Raw genomic sequence first — 18442 nt, forward strand, 5'->3', positions numbered from 1 at the left:
AGAAAGTTACACACAAATGTAAACAATGAATTTGTATATAAATAAACAATGAATGTAATCATTGCACGTGTGTTGGCCACGCGGTAGACAATCGCCGAAAGTCAATGGAACAATAATGATCCAATAACACAAACAAACAGTGTGACTGTGTGACTTATCTGCCGACTATGTTGCTATGTAAACAAAGAAAAAACCTGATCTGCACGGCTATTCTTTAACGATGTTTTGTGTAACTCGCAAGTGCAGGTATTCACCGCTATCTTTCTCATTTTATAGTCGTCGTCATCAACCCATATTCGGCTCACTGCTGAGCTCGAGTCTCCTCTCAGAATGAGAGGGGTTAGGCCAATAGTCCACCACGCTGGCCCAATGCGGATTGGCAGACTTCACACACGCAGAGAATGAAGATAATTCTCTGGTATGCAGGTTTCCTCACGATGTTTTCCTTCACCGATTGAGACACGTGATATTTAATTTCTTAAAATGCACACAACTGAAAAGTTGGAGGTGCATGCCCCGGACCGGATTCGAACCCACACCCTCCGGAATCGGAGGCAGAGGTCATATCCACTGGGCTATCACGGCTCTATCATTTTATAGTATCGTAGTAATATAATTATAAAAATAAATGTTTACTTATAAAATTATTGTAAAGATGTAAATTTTAAATGGTTAAATTGTCATTTGAATTAATTTAATAACACATACTTAATAAATAGTTTGCATGCCAAATTTGCAAGATACATTTACCATCTATATCAATCGACCACCTATATATAATGTATCTTCAAATAAATAAACTGATTGATTGATTGATTGATCGTGTTAAACAGAGAGAGATAGAGGGGAATTCGAAACTCGCAATTGCGAGTTATAAAAATATCGTTATAGAATAGCCTAGTTGATATAGGTAATGTGATGAGATTACGATAGGTTCCTGCATCCAGCGAATACCTGCGTTTCGCTTGATGTCGTCAGTCTACCTGATGGGGGTCGACCAACACTGCGCTAAAAGTTCGGGATCGCCTTTCCAGCACCTTGGGACCCCAACGTAGAAGTCAATGATTCATAACCCGACCCAAGACTCGAAAGTGGGACCCCGTAATCCGATATAAAAAAAATTACTACTGTACAAACGAGGCAATTTGGCAGTAGGTCAACGACATTCAATACAAATGGTGACGTGAATTATGATTTATGCACAATGTACATACAATATAATATTTTAATTTTAACTTAGTTCAAATAATGAGGACAAAAGCTGGTAATTGGACTAAGAACTTGTCATAGCCAGACATACCGCATTTGATGCAGGTAGATTAGAAAGAGGCCGTTCATGTATTTCGTGAGCAGAGATCTTACAATGGCAAGTTAACACTTTTTTAAATACATAGTTCATTATCGTTCTACTAGATTGAAAAAAAATTCTTCATATTTTTTTTAAAACGTGATTACATGAAAATTTTAGTTTTTTTATTATATGTTTTTGACAATACGAGCCAATACGCCTGTCGAGCATGATGGTCTACATTTCAACTGTTTCATGACGTCACAATAACAATGCCCCTACAAACGCCCAAACTAATTAGTTTGAAGTTTAGTACATCAAGTAACATTGTGACGTCACAAAATGGACGACAGCGTTTTTGACATTTTACTTCATCATCATCATCATCATCATATCAGCCGATGGACGTCCACTGCAGGACATAGGCCTTTTGTAGGGACTTCCAAACATCACGATACTGAGCCGCCTGCATCCAGCGAATCCCTGCGACTCGCTTGATGTCGTCAGTCCACCTGGTGGGGGGTCGGCCAACACTGCGCTTACTAGTGCGGGGTCGCCATTCCAGCACTTTGGGACCCCAACGTCCATCGGCTCTTCGAACTATGTGCCCCGCCCATTGCCACTTCAGCTTCGCAACTCGTTGAGCTATGTCGGTGACTTTGGTTCTTCTGCGGATCTCCTCATTTCTGATTCTATCACGCAGAGATACTCCCAACATAGCTCGTTCCATCGCCCGCTGTGTGACTCTGAGCCTTCTTATGAGGCCCATAGTTAACGACCGTTGTTGGTCGGACCGTAGTTGGTCGTTAACATTTTACTTAAACTTGGACAATTAAGGAATTGGACCCTTGATACCTGCTACCTTCCACAATCAATCCAAACTCCGTAATTGGCTATCGTACTTACACAATATGGTACAACAAACATTCAGCCTTCATTAAATGTTGTATGTCTGGCACTCGCAGGTTCTCAGTCCACTATTAAAGAATCTTTTTGTATTGAAGCGATAATAAAGTCGGGGCAATACAGCGAGAATGTTACAAAGCCACAGTGTTGACACGTGTAGATAATATGCGCATCGGAAATATTTACAAGTGTGTGAAATTGCGTCTAATGAACTGTGCTATTTCGAAATACTTATGTTACACGATACACGAGCTATGTTGAAGTATCAATTTCTCTGCGTGATCGAATCAGTAATGAGGAGATCCGCAGAAGAACCAAAGTCACCGACATAGCTCAACGAGTTGCGAAGCTGAAATGGCAATGGGCGGGACATATAGTTCGAAGAGCCGATGGACGTTAGGGTCCCAAAGTACTGGAATGCCGACCCCCCACCAGGTGGACTGACGACATCAAGCGAGTCGCAGGGATTCGCTGGATGCAGGTGGCTCAGTATCGTGATATTTGGAAGTCCCTACAAAAGGCCTATGTCCTGCAGTGGACGTCCATCGGCTGACATGATGATGATGATACGATACAAGTGTTTGTTGAATTTGGAAAATGTAGATGTAATATAATTTTCCATTGGCTAAAGACTTTGTTTAATCTATACTAATATTATAAAGTAAAGTTTGTCGTGTTGTAGGAGGTAATTTCTTGATCCATTGAACTGATTTTGTAAATTCTTTTACCACTAGAAAGACACGTTATTTGTGAGTGTAGACTATTTATATATTTTATCCTCGTATTCTCACGTCGTCGTGAGAATACGAGGATAAAATATGTCGTTTGAAAATTGTACGCAGATATCCCGCTGCGTGATATTTAATTTCTTAAAATGCACACAACTGAAAAGATGAAGGTGCATGCCTCGGACCAGATTCGAACCCACACCCTCCGGAATCGGTGGCAACAGTGAAGGAAAAACATCGTGAGGAAACCTGCATACCAGAGAATTTTCTTAATTCTCTGCGTGTGTGAAGTCTGCCAATCCGCATTGGACCAGCGTGGTGGACTATTGGCCTAACCCCTTTAATTCTGAGAGGAGACTCGAGCTCAGCAGTGAGCCGAATATGGGTTGATAATGATGACGATCCCGCTGCGATATCGATAAAATAGCTAAAGACCCAGATGAAATTCATTCAATCTAAATCTAAATGGCAAATACTTACGTATTAAGTATACATTACACCTCAGATATTTATACATACTTCTACACGAATGTTTAAAAATTGCACGCATTTTATATCCATCCACTGCGCATCGAAAAATACAGTATTCATCCCTGTACATTGACATAGACAAATCACAAACTTCCAAAAGCAAAGATACGCAGAGGTGAAATTCCTTCAGTCAAGATGACAAATACGTATATTACGTACTTAAATACGTACGTTTGAAAATTGCACGCAATTTGTATCCCGATTTATCTTAAGGAAAAACCTTAACATACATATTTTCCTTACTTCGAAATCGTCTGAATATAATGTTAAATTATATTGAACTGTAATAAGACTTAAACTATTATATGCGGGCGACAGGGGGACAGACTGCGCGGGTTTGAAATCGTGTGTGCAGGGAATAACATGCATCAGTCGTGGGTTATTCATTCGTCGCTACACGCCCCCCGGCCCGCGCGAATCATCGGGAGTTTTACGAACAAAGTTGCCAAGCTATAAACTAGTATAAAGTAAAGTTTGTGTTATTGCAGGGGTAATTTCTGTATCTAGTAAACCTCTTCAAAATTCTTTTACCACTAGAAAGCCACGATTTTTTGTGTGTCTTTGTCATTTGTGTCTGTTAGTCTGTTCGCTTTATTTTGTTTCGGAGATTATCCATGGTAGCTCAAACCATTTCATGATAGCTTTAGTGAGCAAATATATAGCCTTTGTTTATATTTTTTACAAGTTAGCCCTTGACTACAGTCTCATCTGATGGTAAGTGATGATGCAATCTAAGATGGAAGCGGGCTAATTTGAAGGGAGTAGGATGAAATCCACACTCTTTCGGTTTCTACACGACATCGTACCGGAACGCTAAATCGCTTGGCGGTACGTCTTTGTCGGTAGGGTGGTAACTAGCCAAGGCCGAAACCTCCCACCAGCCAGACCTGGACCAATTAAGAAAACCTCAATCGGCCCAGCCGGGGATCGAACCCAGGACCTCCGTCTTGTAAATCCATCGCGCATACCACTGCACCACGGAGGAAATTTTAATAAATTTCGATAAGAAAAAAAGATATTCGAAAAAACTGAATTACACACGAATTCGTCCGCTAGCTAGCAATTAATATAGATATGGAATAATACCCGACACCCACGTTTATCAAGGCATTGTTATAATGTAACTTACTGTTCGAGTAATTCGAGGTTTTACGTGCTTGTTGGCATGTGATTCATAATTATTGCATTTTTCGTCATGCACCTATTTATCTACAACGGTCAAGACTCATCCATATACCTTCGCCTTTTTACCATCGCACCGCAGGATAAGTGGTGGGTTTTCATCCCTATGATGTAGATGTCCCTAGGACTCGTAAAAGACACTTTAGCCTATTCTTTTCCCATACGCACGGCTAGGGTATGGCCCTTTCCAAGTCTATTTTTCCTGAATCTTATAACTTGGGTATCTTCAAAACAAGAGTGAATAGGCGCCTTCTAGGCAAGCGGGTCCCATCTTAGACTGTATCTACACTTACCCATCAGGTTAGGTCATGGTCAAACGCGAGCCTATTTGCATTAAAAACAATAGGTACTAATTATATAAATATAAAAAGGTAAAGTTTGTGGTGTTATAGGGGGTATCTAGATCAACTGACTTTTTTGACGGCCTCCGTGGCGCAGTGGTATGCGCGGTAGATTTACAAGACGGAGGTCCTGAGTTTGATCCCCGGCTGGGCAGATTGAGATTTTCTTAATTCCAGGTCTGGCTGGTGGGAGGCTTCGGTCGTGGCTAGTTACCACCCTACCGACAAAGACGTACCGCCAAGCGATTTAGCGTTCCGGTACGATGTGTAGAAACCGAAAGGGGTGTGGATTTTTATCCTCCTCACAAGTTAGCCCGCCTCCATCTTAGACTGCATCATCACTTACCATCAGATGAGGTTTTAGTCAAGGGTTAACTTGTAAAGAATAAAAAAATAGGCTAAATTTATCCCTATTTTTCACGGGAACAGGAACTACGCGGGCGAAACCGCGGCGCATCGGCTAGTACCTGATAAATGCATTTAATTTAGCTCGCAAGATAATGCTATCTTGAAAGTCTACAGACTAACCTTGTCTGTTAATGAGGCCCTATATCTGATGAACCTCCAACGGAAGACCAAAGATTAAGATCGAGGTCACAACCCACTCGAAATTTATCAAACGACAAAATTAGTGATAATCGATTTTGCAACGAGTAATTCTCCGTTAATTAGAGAGTTGGAACCAAATTGTTAATTGAATTCAAGGAAATGGCGATTTACCGAAATTAGTGCGAGAAAAAATATTCTTGTAAACTTGTGTTCAGTTATTTTAACTGACTGCGAAAAAGAAGGGAGGTTTTATGTTTTGTTTTTTATGAATGTATTGTTTTTTATGAATGTTCACATAAGAGTACGAATATAATAATATTTCCCTCATTTGTGATTTAGATCCTTCATTTTATAAAAAAAGGAGAAAAAAGAATTTAATTGCAAAATTGTCGCAACTATGTATAGGTTTCTGTATTTATCGTTATAGGTTTCTGTATTTATAATAATTTTTTGTCAATAAATTATTGATTTACTTCAAAAAATAGTTTAAGACACGTTAAAACTATAATGAATCATAGCGGAAGACATGACAAGACACGGGCAAGGTCAATATCAGTCTGCTTCCTAAAGTAAATAAAAACAATCGGCAGTTACATTCGGCACATCATTCGGAACGACAAACAAAACCAATATCTTATACTATATAAACAAAATCTACTTCAGCATCATGCGGAACGTCAAATAAAAACTAATTCTTACTAGGAAAGGATGACTTAAAAACACATTTCATGGAAACAAAATGGTTTTCCGGTCTGAAAGATACTTTTTTTTTTTTTTTCGTAGGGGTAAAGGTACTTGCTAATGTAAATACAGGCATATGAGAACTAGCGGTGCCTGTACACCTGTCTACAGGTACACCTGTCTACACTTAAACAAAATTACAGTGAGAGATCACTCTCTGTGCGAATGTGGTTTGGACGAAGGCTCAGTTTCCCACCTCTTCTCTTGCCCTAAACTTCTCCACCCCTATATGATGTTCTTCCTCCTAAAGTCCCACGTCCTTTAAATGTTGAGTGTTTGTTAATGTCTGTGTTTAGTCCCTATTGTAAATTTATATGTAAATATATTCAATGTAATAACATTCAGCTGTAAATATTATGTGTGCTAACAATATTAATTTTGTGTTCTTTCAGAAATGTGACTAACAACCACACTAACAAAAAAAAATCCGCTATTTATAGTGTCAAAATTAAGCTGATTAATAATCAATTCTTGATTCCCAGCTTACACCGATCAACCTCTGAAAGTGTGTCTTCCTTACCACGTAACATTGGCGAAGTAAATTGTACCCAGTTGGTACAGCAGCAAGCCATAAACTCAAAAAAAATAATTGAATTGAGAACTAGCGGGTCAGCACGGCTATTCTCTAACGATGTTTTGTGTAACTCGCAAGTGCGAGTTTCGAATTCACCGCTATCTTTCTCATTCTATAGTATCGTGTTAAATAGAGGTGAATTCCAAACTCGCACTTGCGAGTTATAAAAATATCGTTACAGAATAGCCTAGCTGAGGTTACAGAGTGGTTGATCTATGATCTGGCATTAGAAATATACCCTCATCTGTTTATTATTAGTTAATGATATTTATTTATTGAATCTATACTAATATTATAAAGCTGAAGAGTTTGTTTGTTTGTTTGATTGAACGCTCTAATCTCAGGAGCTACTGGTCCGATTTGAAAAATTCTTTCAGTGTGAGATAGTCCATTTATCGAGGAAGGCTATAAGCTATATTTTATCCGCATATTCCTACGGGAACGGGAACCACGCGGGTGAAACCGCGCGGCGTCAGCTAGTGATAGATAATATTCTCAGTGACAAATAGGTTGCCTAGTTAAATTGTGGCCAGCCACATTTTTAATACAAAATCTAGGAAACCGTGAACTAGATCAAAGGCAAATTATACAGTTAAATTAATCATAAAAGGTTTTATTTGACATATTGGACGTCTAAAATAACTGATAAGGGTATTTACGAGTAGGTATATAAACTGTGGTAAATTAAGGTAAATTGTGCTTACCTCTTTATCTTCTATTAGAGTTGCGACACGCCCGGGCTGTAAACAAAAAAAAATATTTTAATAAAACATTAATCCACTCATAATGCCCTATTAACCTCATAATGCCAAAATTTTAAATATATACATATAATAGTTGTTAAAATGCAAACAATTACTTTACTAAAAAGCGAAAAATAACACTATGTGCTGATCAGTTCTGTGTACTGATCAGTTTAAAAGTATAAGTACCTACGCGTTAAAACGAATGAGTTTTCTATTTTCACATACTTTAGTCATAATAAAAAGTTTACACGCGCTAAAATCGTCACGGCCAAAGACACGACAAGATATAAATAAACAATGCGGAGTTACCATACTATTATGTAATATTAACACACGAGTGTTTAAATTTACACACAAAATTATTTTATAATCTAATAATATGTAAATAAACAGTGATTTGACTGTCTGCAATTTTTTTTTATCGAGCTTGCCCTTGACTCATGTAGCTTGGAAAATGCTCTATGGTCCGAGCGGGCCAAGAGGGGGGTAGCGATGCTCCGCGCGCACGACTTCACGCGCGAAGTCCTTTGCCCCCGTCGCCCGCATATCATGGGAGTGTAATCAACAAACTTGCCAAGCTATTCTTGAACTGCTCTTGATTAGTTGCTACTTAATGAAAAACTGTCTTCATATTGTCACAGGCAAACCCGAAAGCTGGGGATGGGCTTTTCAAAAGCTACTCTAATATAAAAAAATTAATAGAAACTGGGTGTCATGAAATTTGCAAATGACATTATAATGGAAAGAAAACGCCACTAATTTTTTGACTGACCAGGTTGAAAGCATTCAATGGTAAGTGAAAACCTTTAAACATACCATCCAAATGGGCAATAACAACCAATAATGGTCAAACCAAAAAAGTTAAATTGTATATTATAGGAGTTTATAAGAGTTGTTGAAGCTATCAAATCTATGATACTAAATACTCATACATATAATTTATACATCTTCAAAGCAAGAGTGAATAGCCATCTTCTAAGTCAGCGGTTCCCAAATTCAGTTGACTTTGGAACCCGGTTTTTGTTTAACCATTTATCGGTGGATCCCTGGCTTAAGAAAGAAGTGCCTAAACTAAATACACTTACGTCTCGTGGGCATGTGGAAGAGCATATCGGTTTCCTACATGGTACCCAAAGTGGAATTTTGGAATGCAATGTTTAAAACAAGTTAATTGACAATGAATAATAAATTACGCAAATTAATTAATCACAAGTGAAACGATTTACAATATAGAAAATCTTGAATTATCACGGAACCCCTGAGGGCCTTTCACGGAACCTCAGGGTTCCGTCGAACACCTTTTGGGAACCGCTGTTCTAAGTAACCATGCTCCAACTTAGACAACATATAAATTACAATTATTGTTTTTTAATTGTAAATATACTAAAGCCAACTTTTAAATTAGACCAAAAATTTATCAGTAGGTAACTGCTACTGCTAGGAGTGGTTAGGAGTGGTAGACCTGAGAGTGGGAATCAACACATAACTTTCAGAATTTTGAGTCTATGCCTTTTACCTAATTTAATGCTTGCTTTATTTAAAGAGACTTATTTCAAAAGCGATGGGAATTACAGCTATCACTTAGCATTTATTTGCCAACCCATAGAGATAAGGGAATTATAGTACAAGTATGGCAAATACTTGTAATCAAAGCATTTCTAAAAGCACAATAAGTACTCCTATATGTATAATGATTGTCAGATTAACTTAACATGACAAATCAAATGCATTAACTTTTATGAAACAGCTATAGCAAAACATTTTTAGCCAAGTGTTTTAAAATACATTATTTTTTTGTCATTTGGATTGGTCTACATTGAAATGTCCTTTTTTCAGATGTGATTTGAGCCGTATGAAAATATTACTAATAATTATTAATTACCTACTGAGCAAAATTACTTGTTTAGGTTTGGGAGATCTCTCTTCATATATCTTAACATTTATGGATTTAGAGACTGTATACTGTGTTGGCAGAGATAATAAACTAAAGTAGATCCTAGGATTTGCATCAGTGTAAGTTTAAATGGCTTGGACCTCCACCATCCACGAAAAAATCTGACGAATCCATGCAATTGCAGATTGTAGAGTCAACATCTCCTGAGGATGCTCTGGATTTGGGTTTAAACATATGTGTAGAGAGTATTTTGTCGGACCTGGGACGTTGTTGCATTGATTCGTCAGCTTTTCGCGGATGATAGCAAATGAAATTTTTATTTAAGTACATTTAGATTAATTTTAAAATAAATAATTTTAGGAATTATCAAAGGCTAATTTACACCACAATGTAACATAATAGTTTCTTGTTGATATTATACACTGGTTTGGATAATAGTTACTTGCCTAGTTTTTTTTTAATTCCTGGACATTTTATATTCAAAACAACAGACGAAAAATCAAATCTTACCTCTTTATAATATTTGTTTAGATTTAGATATGACCAAATAATTAATATTTTACACTGTATATAAACTTAATTTCGTAAACTTCGTAAATTAAGTAATTGGTTCATTTATAACTGACGCATCGAAAAGCCCGCAAGGTGAAAGGTGCGGAGTTTATTGCATCAGACTGTTGTTATTTGAAGATAAAGATGGCAAAATGTTTGTTTCTTTTATTTTTAATATAAATTCGGCTAATATATACCTACGTCATAAGTGTTATAAGTACTTAGACAAAGTTACCTAATAAAATTATTAAGTTACGCATCGATATTAAATACGAAAAATATTAATTGACATCATTTGGTTAGAAATAATAAAACGTTTACCTTTGACTCAGTGCCTCTATGGGTAGTATTGCCTTGCCAAAACCTTCTGGAAAACCCTTTTACGTAGCCAGTAACTGATTGCTGGAATTCAAAACCAGGATTCCAGCACAGAGATCCGTATCCAAAAACCCAGAATGGTTCTTTCCGTGTTAACTCTTCAGCTTTTTCTTCTACAGCGGATGTCATCTTGACCGCTTCGTTAATTTTACCTTCGTTTTTCTCCATTTTAAAATAGAAACTTCCGAATTTCTCTTAAATTCACCTTGTAAAACACTGTTGGAGTGAAAGCAACCTATAATAAGAATGCCGTGAGGACAGATTTATCACAGTTATTAAGTCACGTTATTTATTCTACTTATGTTTCATTGTGGGTAACTGAACAACTCGTGGTCAAATACAAACTAATAATAAATAATGAAATCCGTCGATAAATAACCTCCCATAGCGCCGTATGATTGTCAACTAACGTTTGACGTTTATTTTATGAATTTCCCCCGCTCTTTTAACTGTCACTCGATCTGTCAAAATCGTTACGATTTCGCATTTGTCTCCTTAATTCGTAACTTTTTGTGTCGCTAGACAACCCGCAAAGTACAATATGTTTTCTGTGCCGCAACCCACGACGAAGAAGAAGCGATGTGTGCCTACTGCCTTCAAAATTGCTTCATTAACGCGGGTTGCGGGTTTATACTCCAAACCCTCTCTGTATATTACGAATGATTAACAAAATATCAAAATGATCAAAGTTTTAAATGAATTTTCATTTATTTATAAACTTAAACTTTAACGATTTTGTGAGATGTCAGGTGAATGTTAAAGTCTAAAGATAAACTTGATAAACTTTAATTAAATTGTCTCAATAAACAAATAATTTTTCGAACGTAGCTGGTTGCAACCGAACTGCGACTGTCACCAGACATTCTTTGTTACGGAATAGCTCATCGTAATTACGTTTCGTTTGCAATTTATTTATAGAGCGCCATCTCTGTGTGGGCATGTAATGTACTTTATTAATGATAATGTCAAGGTGAATGGATGGCAGTGTTGCCAGAAGGTTACTTTTGTAACCTTTTAGGTGATTTTTTGACTGCATTGATAACTTTTAGGTTACATTAATAAAAAGGTTACTTTTACGTGATATTTCGGAATTATTAGAATTAACTTACAATTTCGTATATCTAAAACAGAACGGTCGTTAAATCAAGAAATGCGGACAAATGCTCAAGAACTCATCGATGTAATGAAGACGTTACAATTGACGTTGCGAAATAAGCAAGTTGCAGTCACATTGAATTTCTTAAAAAAATCAAGCATGAATTTAAGAAATTAACGTCTATTGTTTTTTAAATCCTTGCTCTTTAATTGTATTTTTCTTATCCCATAAGTAAAAGGCAACAATCAGGGCCTTACTTAAGATGATTCTATTTACGAGTAAAATCTCCTTCGGTTTGTAGTAATTTAGTATTTGGCTAGTATTCGTAACAGACAGATATTAAAAAAAAAAACAAAATTACTTTAGCCCCCAGAGGCTGAAATGGTGGTTTAGCCATGCTGTGGAACGCAAAAAGCAAGAGTAGTGTGTTAGGTATACCTAATTTTCGGTTCGTTTTTCTTCCTACTCAGAAATTCTCAATAGCAACCGAGAGTTAAGAAGCTTCAGTGGCATGCACAACGTCTTTAAATAAGGTAGGCACTTTAAGTAAGTACAAATTGTACAAAATACAAAGCTTCTTCTTCAGTAAAGGTTCTTAATGAGTCCTCAGGGTAGGCAGTGCGTATTTGCATCTATGAAGTGCAAACTGGGAGAGCACGAGCATTATCAACGCTAAGTTCGTCAACTTTTATTGGAGCAGCATGGTAGGTCTATTCTACCATAAAACCTTCTTTTTATGGGGCTGATGATAGTGTTGATTAAGTAATTAAAAATAAAAATTCGTTTTAAGTGTCATCACTTTTAATGGTCCATATAATTCATAAAGAATAAATCACATTGCATTAGTTTATTATATTCTTACTTAAAATAGGTATTTTACACAATACTAACATACAAGGAGTATTAAACGGTGAATATTTAATATTTTATTTATAACTGCTTGTTGATTAGAACTGCGTGCATTGGAACGTTGTCTAAAGCACCACAGACAAGCGGAATGTATGCCAGACAGAAAGCAACGTTGCTATTGGTTGAAAAGTCATGTATCGTGCATAATTATCTTAGTTTCGTGTAATTAAATAATATGTCTTACTCGCTCATTCAACAACAAACTTGTCTGAAGCAGCTTTACCGTTTAATAGTAAATGTGTGGAAAATACTGTATTTAATTTACATTCCGTATACGTTCGTATAAGTGTTTATCTATAAATTAACGATTACTTTTATCATGCTTACCTATTCAAATATTTATGACTTTATTTATTTATTGCTATATGTGACTAGTAAGATTATTATTTACTGAATATTTTAATTATTTACATAAAAATATAAGTAACATTAATTTGTATCTAGGATACCAAATAAGCGCTTTTACTAACTTTACTTGTGTTTGATTACATTTCAAAATTGAGTAGTAATCAGTGATTATTAAAAGAAGTAGCTAAATAATTAATATTTTGGCATGATAATAAATAATGTTAATTTAAAAATAAGACTGCAAATGATACATTAATTATCACATTTTATTAATGTCATAAAAATTACATCTGTATAGATAGTATCTTTTTCTATCGGGTACAGTGTGAAAGGGACAACACTATTACATTTTACACATAGTTATTCTGTGCTCAGAAGACGGTTTGCCTACAGTTAAAGTAGTAAATGAATAGCACTATCATATTTGTGTGTCTACGCATCAAAAACGCGTTATTAACAGTGATACAGAGGGAGAATGCATGATATCAAAAACCATTCATAAAAAAAAAAAACTTTTGCTTACCAACCACTCACAGGCAACCGATAATTTAAAAATATGCTTTTTCCTTGCTCCTTCAGTTTTACACATAAAGTCACCAATCAAATACTTGCATGCATACACTTTACTTTTAAGTTTAGTTACCATAATACTACATCAAAAAGCAAACCTTTTTCTGAAAGTAGAAATACCATATCCATTTAACAACTTTAGTTCTATGCGAATAACTTTTAATATCAATATTATGAAATGGAGAAGATTTACAAATTTCAAGTAATTTTATTGAAATAAATACATTTGCACTTATCCTTATCGGCACCAAATCACTCACTTATAACTATAATATGTATTTAATATATCATTAAATTGTGATTTCACAGGTAACTAACAACACATAAATTACAATATACCTACTGAGATTACTATTTATTTTAAAACATTATCTTAGAAACTATTAAAATGTATTTACAAATAAGTAATTTGTGATATTTGGCTCCATATTATATTTTCCATATTAATTGGAAATAGTTTGTTTTTGTACGAGTGTTTCTTATAGCTAAATGCTTATTAGGTACAAGATTTTCAATTATACTAATTTTATTATCTTTAATGGGGATATTGCTTGTTTAATTTATCAAATATAAATATTTATTGTGCAATATGAAATATTTTTAGAACAGCGAATTACAATCTAGACAAATAAATTTAAAATTCTAATTGTACATTTAAAGTAAATATTTTTTATTTATTCACTGAACTGATTTTAAATAAAGCTGATTTTAATAATAATAATTTGTGTAATTTTGTATAAATATACAATTCCAATTCTATGATAATGGTCTGCCAAATAATGTTAAAATCCGTGATTGAGGGCGACACAAGGTTTTTTTAGCCATGTGTGTTTACTGTGGTGTTGTTTAGTTAGATTGTAAGTTATTGCGCCTGGTTTTCGCAATTAAACCTCATAATAATAATTTAACGTGACGAATAAATATTTAGATTTAACCAAATAAGAAACACTTCATTAGGTACAACCTATAGCTAAATAATTCTAAGTATTTACATTCAGACTTTTTACAATAAAAATTCAATTTACAACATTAATAAACACCAATATTTTCTATCAATACAACATTTAGCTTAGGTTTCAATATCATAAAATTGTGGGTTGTTTGATAAGTCGCCATCTTGAAAAATAAATCAATATAAATTTAAAATTTTTCATAGACAAATTCATAAAATTTAACGAATTTCTTTTTCTCTCATATAAATATTTATACCTACTCATTTTATTTTCAACAATGTTTATAAAATCTAATAGTTCCTTTTCAAAATACCACTAAATATTATGAAAAAAAAATCCAGCCTTCCCGTAACGGGAAGTTAAGTCGAGTGCCCAAGCAACCGCCCGGTGCGGTGGTCAGGGCTCCCAGAGTGAAGAATTATTACTTTGATTCCTGATTTACAAATATTTAGACACTTGTACATGTAGATAACACTTTAAAAAAATTGCAAGTAGTCTTTGTATTTGTCTATGGTATAAGATGGCGGACCTATAGGACAGAGTATTACAACAATAATAATTATTATTTATTGGGGAAACATGTAATACTATTTAATAATCCTGAACACAGGGCAGGTACTGACAATGTGTTTTTTTTTTATTAAAATTATGTTTATTATAAAATATTACATAAAAATATGACTAGTGATATGTAATGATAACTTTACATAGGGCTTGGTAAAACATTTACGAACCACCTACTCGAAAAAAAATTTAGACAATGACAAACCTTCATTCTGTGAAGATAGAGTTTTAACAAAACCACAGAGGATGCTGATGTAACTATTTATAGATACTGAGAAGTAAGTATACACACAAAATACCTATACCTACATCTTGTAAAAAAATACACAGACAAAGCCATATATTGTTTGGTTACAAGGGAATGCCGCTTAATCTGTAGTCATAACTACTGTGCGTATGCAAAATACAAAAAAAAAAATTATGAGAAAATCAATAAAAACAGAGCCATAGAGCTTCAGTGTTAAGGAGTTATTTATATAAATCTTTGTTTTATAATACTTGATTTATAATAAGATATTACTCTATTAATACATTTAACTTTTTTATTTATTTATATCAACATTGTGATGATCTTATAGTTCAATAAGTAATAATATATAATATTTACATAACGCACCATGGGGAGAAATTTGTAATCACGAATATTATAAAATATTTTTTCTAACCTATAAAAAAACTAAAATATAAGATGCATGATGCAGTCAGGCTTTTTGGTAGGTCCCTTGTGGGCGATAAGGGTCGTATTACAGCAGCCTCAGTTTCACCATACTATTTGACATGGATATTCGGCAATATGAAAAGTGAAGGTAGAATTAGTTTAGCCTTTAAGCATTCAAAAAAGCATTAAGTAAAATACTTTTAGATAAAATGTAGCCAGACGGGTCATAAAAAAAATTAAAAAATAAATAAATATACTTAAACAATACACATCACTATCTAGCCCCAAAGTAAGCATACAGAGTAGCTTGTGTTATGGGTGCAAAGATAGTTGATATTATAATATTAATATACAATTATATACTACATATAAATACTAATATAATGTATAAATACACACAGACACTGGAAAACACTCATGCTCATCACACAAATATTTTCCAGTTGTGGGAATCGAACCCACGGCCGTGGATGCAGAAAGCAGGGTCACTACCCACTGCGCCACGCGGCCGTCATAGATATGGAAATTCGCTTTTGGTATAATGTTCTGCAAAATTGCGAACGTTTGACATCAGTTCCAGTTTCGGTCGTGGCACTATAAATAGTTACTGTTTAAACAAGTAAAGGTTTACTGGATTATGTAGATTGTGAGAGCTCTATGTAATACAACCCTTATTAAGGTTTAGAGTAACACGAATATCGGAGGTAGGTAGAACTTCTTTAAACTAGTAAATATTATTTATGATCAAAGATTACGCTTAACATTTATATTGCATCATAATAATATTAGAATTTGTATCTGGCCGCACAAACTCTGCTGTGACGTGTATTTGTTAAGTGTGGTTTGGTCTGTGACGCCAAAGACTATGCTTTTGTCATAGATACCATAGATAAAAGGCTTTTCGAAAAGTAGAAATGTCACCACAGTATAAATGCCCACATCCGCACTTAGTTACTATTTTAATGTAGTTTCGAGACAAACATTTTTCATTACTCAAAACGAATGTGAATTTAAATACTGCAAAATTACCTTAATCCATCCAAACCCATGTTCTTGCAGTTAAATAAGTCACTCACACTTGCTCCAGAATAAAACAAGATTTTTATAATTGAGTACTGAAAAACAGATGATCTCGAATACAAATTATATTATTAAACATGCGAACAGATTTAATGGATAACGGTCAGCCATTTTTAATAGTAAATTTTATAAACTGCCTTTACTGGCTCTGAGTTCTAGTCTTTTTGAGCCTAATTAAAACAACAATATAATATCCACAGATGAAACACATAATATCCACAGATAATTAACACGCCTTCACAAATGTGAAAAAGGGTGAAAAAGTTTTTATATCAGGCTTAAGGCCAACCCTATACGAGGTGGCTTTAAGCGGAATGCTTGGATCATACATTCGACTCGGGTCCTTCTGTGTTGTGCTTGAAAGAGGCGCGGATTCTAGCTAGGTAGAGTGCACAGATGTGGCCGTAGCATTTATTGTACCATTCGGGTGTTCGGCCCCTGAAATTAAAAAAAAAAGATCAAATTAGATACTACTTAATAACAGTGGCGTGCATAAGGTGATCAGGATATAAGATAAAGATAAGATAAATATACTTTATTTGCACACCACAAAGACAAAAACAAGTGAAATAAAAACAAATTAGGAAGAGATCAGCATACAAAAGGCGGCCTTATCGCTAAGTAGCGATTTCTTCCAGGCAACCTTCGGTTTAGGAAAACTTAAGGACATCAGCAGGTGGCGTAAAACAAAAATAACCATAGTATTAGTAATACACATACATACAAATAATTTACATCCTAATACATAAACAACTAGGATATGCACTAGTAAGACAATTTAAACAAACTAGGAAAAGTGCATTGGATAAGCATTAATAAATTATTGGTTAGGGTTTAATTAGGGTTATGCAGAGCTTTCATGAATGTATGAAATGCACGCCACTGCTTAATAATATGGTCTTAATAAAGTAAAGTAAATTTTTATAAAGATATTTGAAGGTAGGTAGATATTATGTTATTTTTTGTTCGTTTATTGGGTTTTCTCTTTGCCCCAAGAAATTTTCAGTTGCAGTTAGGAAGTTTAAGAAGAATATCATACTCTCTTTCGTACCATAACAATAAAAGATAGAGCTATATCGTAGGCCTTAATGACAAAGGTTTGACTACCTCTCAAGCACAGTAGGTACTGGTGGATCTTAACAGAGAAGTCCTGGGTTCGATTCCCATTCTGATTCGGGTGGCATGGTTCGAGGCATCGGCCGTGGCTACTTATCACTCTACCGTCAAAGACGTGCCGCCAGCCTGGTAAGACGCCAGAGGTATGGGTTGAAGAATCTTGCTACTCACATAGTATCAACTCTAGCTAAATGCACTAGTCGACTCCGGCCCTTTCCCGCAGGCTGAGCGAGGTACCGAGACGCGAGGACCACTCCTCGAGCGCCCTCCGTCGCCGGCGCCCCGTGAGCGACTGACGTCTCCGCGACCGCGCACCATCCACCCCCACCACCGCCTTGCTGCCACGACCTACAAAAAAAAAGCTTTTAAAAATAGAACAAAGATATTGTCTTTCTTCAATTCCTTGAAAACTGTCTCACTCTTAGTTTGCTTATTATACAGACGCCACGCCCACGCGGTTTCACTTGCGTGGTTCCTGGTCCCGTAGAAATATGGGGATAAAATATAGCCTATAGCAATAGGGGATAGTGTAGCTTCCCAACAGTGAAAGAAGCGACCCCGCAGCTATAGCTTGGCAAGTTCGTTGATGACACTCCAATGATATGCGGGCGACGGGGAAGGACTACGCGGGTGTGAAGTCGTGCGCGGGCAGAGGGAAAGACTGCGCGGGTATGAAGTCGTGCGCGCGGGACATCAGGAGTGTTACGAATTTGCCAAGCTATAATTTCCGAGACGTCA

At 35.5% G+C, this 18442-nt stretch overlaps 2 protein-coding genes across 4 annotated transcripts in view; both read right to left on the reverse strand.

The window, feature by feature from the left end:
- The window catches only part of LOC112044538 (putative glutathione-specific gamma-glutamylcyclotransferase 2), a 29012-nt gene extending 18187 nt beyond the window's left edge, over window positions 1-10825 (reverse strand). Inside the window, exons 1-2 of the mRNA XM_024080420.2 lie at window positions 10354-10825; window positions 7545-7580 (exon numbers count right to left, since the gene is read on the reverse strand). Coding sequence (XP_023936188.2) covers window positions 7545-7580; window positions 10354-10578 — 261 coding nt within the window. The 5' untranslated portion in view covers window positions 10579-10825. The remainder of the gene's footprint in view (window positions 1-7544; window positions 7581-10353) is intronic.
- Window positions 10826-12289: 1464 nt separating this feature from the next.
- The window catches only part of LOC112044532 (rho GTPase-activating protein 7), a 379805-nt gene continuing 373652 nt past the window's right edge, over window positions 12290-18442 (reverse strand). For all 3 annotated transcript variants that reach the window (XM_024080411.2, XM_024080412.2, XM_024080413.2), the window contains exons 19-20: window positions 17876-18052; window positions 12290-17026 (exon numbers count right to left, since the gene is read on the reverse strand). In XM_024080411.2, coding sequence (XP_023936179.1) covers window positions 16912-17026; window positions 17876-18052 — 292 coding nt within the window. In that variant the 3' untranslated portion in view covers window positions 12290-16911. The remainder of the gene's footprint in view (window positions 17027-17875; window positions 18053-18442) is intronic.

Source organism: Bicyclus anynana, chromosome 22 (assembly GCF_947172395.1).
Source record: "Bicyclus anynana chromosome 22, ilBicAnyn1.1, whole genome shotgun sequence".
Lineage (NCBI taxonomy): Eukaryota > Metazoa > Arthropoda > Insecta > Lepidoptera > Nymphalidae > Bicyclus > Bicyclus anynana.